The 3,021-nt window shown below is 50.9% G+C and overlaps 1 protein-coding gene across 1 annotated transcript in view; it reads right to left on the reverse strand.

The window, feature by feature from the left end:
* Positions 1–435: 435 nt before the first annotated feature.
* The window catches only part of CAMTA2 (calmodulin binding transcription activator 2), an 87,849-nt gene continuing 85,263 nt past the window's right edge, over positions 436–3,021 (reverse strand). Inside the window, exons 22-24 of the mRNA XM_018572585.1 lie at positions 1,780–1,955; positions 1,623–1,697; positions 436–767 (exon numbers count right to left, since the gene is read on the reverse strand). Coding sequence (XP_018428087.1) covers positions 704–767; positions 1,623–1,697; positions 1,780–1,955 — 315 coding nt within the window. The 3' untranslated portion in view covers positions 436–703. The remainder of the gene's footprint in view (positions 768–1,622; positions 1,698–1,779; positions 1,956–3,021) is intronic.

The following is a 3,021-nucleotide window of genomic DNA, read 5'->3' on the forward strand; positions in this document are numbered from 1 at the left end:
CGTTGGACCGCCCCGTCCCTGCCACAAATGTACAGAAAATATAGATTTATATACACGCAGCCCTATATATATATATATATTGTTATATACACACACACTTGGACGCGCTCACTGGCGTCCACACAAATATACATACACCCGCATGCAAATTATAATGTGCGCCCCTCCCCCCCCGTACGATTTTGTGCACACATGTATATGTTTGTAGAGGCATAGTCACACACGTGTGCGCAAAAGAAGTAAAGTTCACGGCACGTGTCTCTGGGTCATGTCCCGATTTCTTGTATACCGGAGATAGCGTGCATAAATATATATATAAACATATATGTACAGATAAAAGCCTATGTACATACGGCGGCCTGTGGCGTCTAGACATGTCAGAGAAAGAGGCGTGCTGTGGCGAGCGGGAAGTCCGGAGCGAGCCCTTATGGAGCGATGCCGGGCCGTAGAGTACAAGGGGTGAGTGGTCACGGGGGGGGGTGCTGACCTTAGCACACGCCAGCAAGATTATTTACATCTGTACATACATGCGGTCACATCGACTCACAGCCGTTCACATGCAACATATATACAATAAGTCACACTCGTTCTCATGCGCGAGGCTGGGGAGTGGTGGCCCCTCTGGCGGGCGGGCGGGCTCCCATCCGGCAGTGTGCGGGTTTCCAGCGGTGGGCTCCGGAGATGGGGGACGGGGAGCTCTGGGTTATTTGGCCAGCCCCCTCTTCTGTAAACACTCCAGATCTTGAGTTTGCTTTAATTCCTTCATCCTGGAAGATAAAAGAACGGAGAGACGAGGTTCAGAAGGGAGGACAGAGGACCATGTATGCCGAATCTTTCCACAGGGGTCCTTGGGTGACAACGTTGGTGGTGGTTTATGGTACTGAGAACTAGGGATGAACCGATACCAGTTTTTTTGCCGCTATCGAGTACCGGTACTTCCGCTAGCATGGGGCCGGCTTCCCGGGCAAGCAAGATTAATTGAGCTCGATTACCCGGGAAGCCGGCTGTTTGACCAGCTTGATGCTGATTGGCTGGCTTCCTGGCCAATCAGCATCAAGCTGGCCAAACCGTCAGTAGCAGGTCCTGTAAGTTGTGAGGTCGTTGTGTTCCTCGAACCATTCCTAAACCATTCTTGCTGTGTGGCCGGGCGCATTATCCTGCTGATGGAGACCACTGCCATCAGGGAACACCGTTTCCATGAAGGGGTGTACTTGGTCACGCGCCCATTGTAGGTGGTTTTGGTGGTGGACACGGGTCAGCATGGGCCCCCTGACCGCTCTGCGGCTACACAGCCCCATACACAGCAACCTGCAATGCTCTGCGTGTTCAGACATCTTTCTATCTGCCATTGTAACATTTACCCCCCACTTCCAGGTGCCTTTGTAATATATCCCCCCCACTCCCAGGTGTCATTGTAATATATCCCCCCAAATTATTGGACAAACTTAAATGTTCAGCTTTGGAAACTTTGATAAAACATTTAGCTGGAGAACGTAGAGAGAGTGTGACAGGAGGAAAATGAACGATTGCACAGATCCTTATAAATAGGTTTCATAGTGTCACCGGCATGAATCATCCGTCATCATTCATCCCCTGTCACCACCCCGGCCGTGTCATGTTACCTGTGGCTGCAGCGTCGCAGAAACCGCATGATCTTACGGGCAGCCTGGTCCTGCTTCTTCGTCAGGAACGACCCCCTGCGAAAAGAAGAGAGAGGTCTCAGTGTTGGAGACGGATGAGATGAATCCAAGATCTCGGGGGTACTCTGTCCCCACTCACTTGAGGCGATGTTGTAAGGCCGGTCCCCCGCGGGCCCCCTCTCTGTAGCTCCTGTAACACTGCTGAATCAGCACGGCTGCTCTGCGACTCTGCTGGAAACGCTTCTGCTCGTAGTAGCTGCGGAACTTGGACTGGATCAAGATGGCCGCCTGCGTCATCTTCTTGTACAGCGCGTACTGGGGAAGGAAAACCAACAGAGTGAGACGGTAACAAGAGAGCGCAGGGCCGACATCAGGGCTCAGTAAGGATCTCTGTGATCCACTTATCAGAGCCGACATCACAAAACTCTTCTCAATTCAGTTGGCCAAGAACTCAGATGAGAGTCGGCGCTGTGGTGGGATTTTTAGGACACGAGGACTTCCTTTTAAACCCCCCCCCCCGAAAGCCAACACTTCCTCTATGTGACAATCCCAAGCTACATCTCAGTCTCTCCCCTCTCTAACATGGAGAGCACAGAGAGGTGTCAGGTGGAGAATGAATGGAGCTACAAGAGCCCCCCTTCCTGCCTCAATGATGTCTTTATATCCCTGAGGCATGTTGGTTTACGAGGGATATCCTAGGCCGGTCAACAGTTTTTTTTTGTTTGCCAGTGTCCAATCCTCCTGTAGGTGGCAGTATAACCCGAAGGTTAACACTTCCTGGATCCCTGAATGGACAAGAAAAATGTTTATATTCTGAATCTGAATTTTCTTTTACTGAAATCTAAAAAGAATGATATAAGATCACCAAGGATTGATTCATTTTAGATATGAGGTAGGAATAGTCTAAAAAGGGGGGTGTGAGGGGCGAACCAACAGTTTCCATGGAAACATACTGGTGTGAAAAAAAGCCAACAAAAATGTAATGTAAAATCTTGCCTGAAATGGTTAAAATTAGGGATGCACCGATACTGGTATCAGTGCCGATATCGAGCATTTGGGTTTGTACTCCTCCAAATGCTTCTATACCTTCCCCAATACTGGAACTTCCGGTCAGAGGAAGATTTCCTATGACTGGCAGTGACGTTCAGGAACGTGAAGCCGGCTTTCCCAGGAATAAGGATGGGCTCGGGCGTGTTCGCAGCTCCACGTGCCGAGCCCGCCAGGAAGCTGACAGCGCCAATCACAGGCACTGAGACATTTCCTGATCTCTGCAGCTGCGGACCGGGAAAATGTCTCGGTACCTGTCATTGGCGCTGCGGCGCTGTCAGCTTCCTGGCGGGCTCGGCACGTGGAGCTGCGAACACGCCCGAGCCCATCCTTA

The sequence above is a fragment of the Nanorana parkeri genome, unplaced genomic scaffold (genome assembly GCF_000935625.1).
Source record: "Nanorana parkeri isolate BGI_ZX_2015 unplaced genomic scaffold, ASM93562v1 scaffold2079, whole genome shotgun sequence".
Lineage (NCBI taxonomy): Eukaryota > Metazoa > Chordata > Amphibia > Anura > Dicroglossidae > Nanorana > Nanorana parkeri.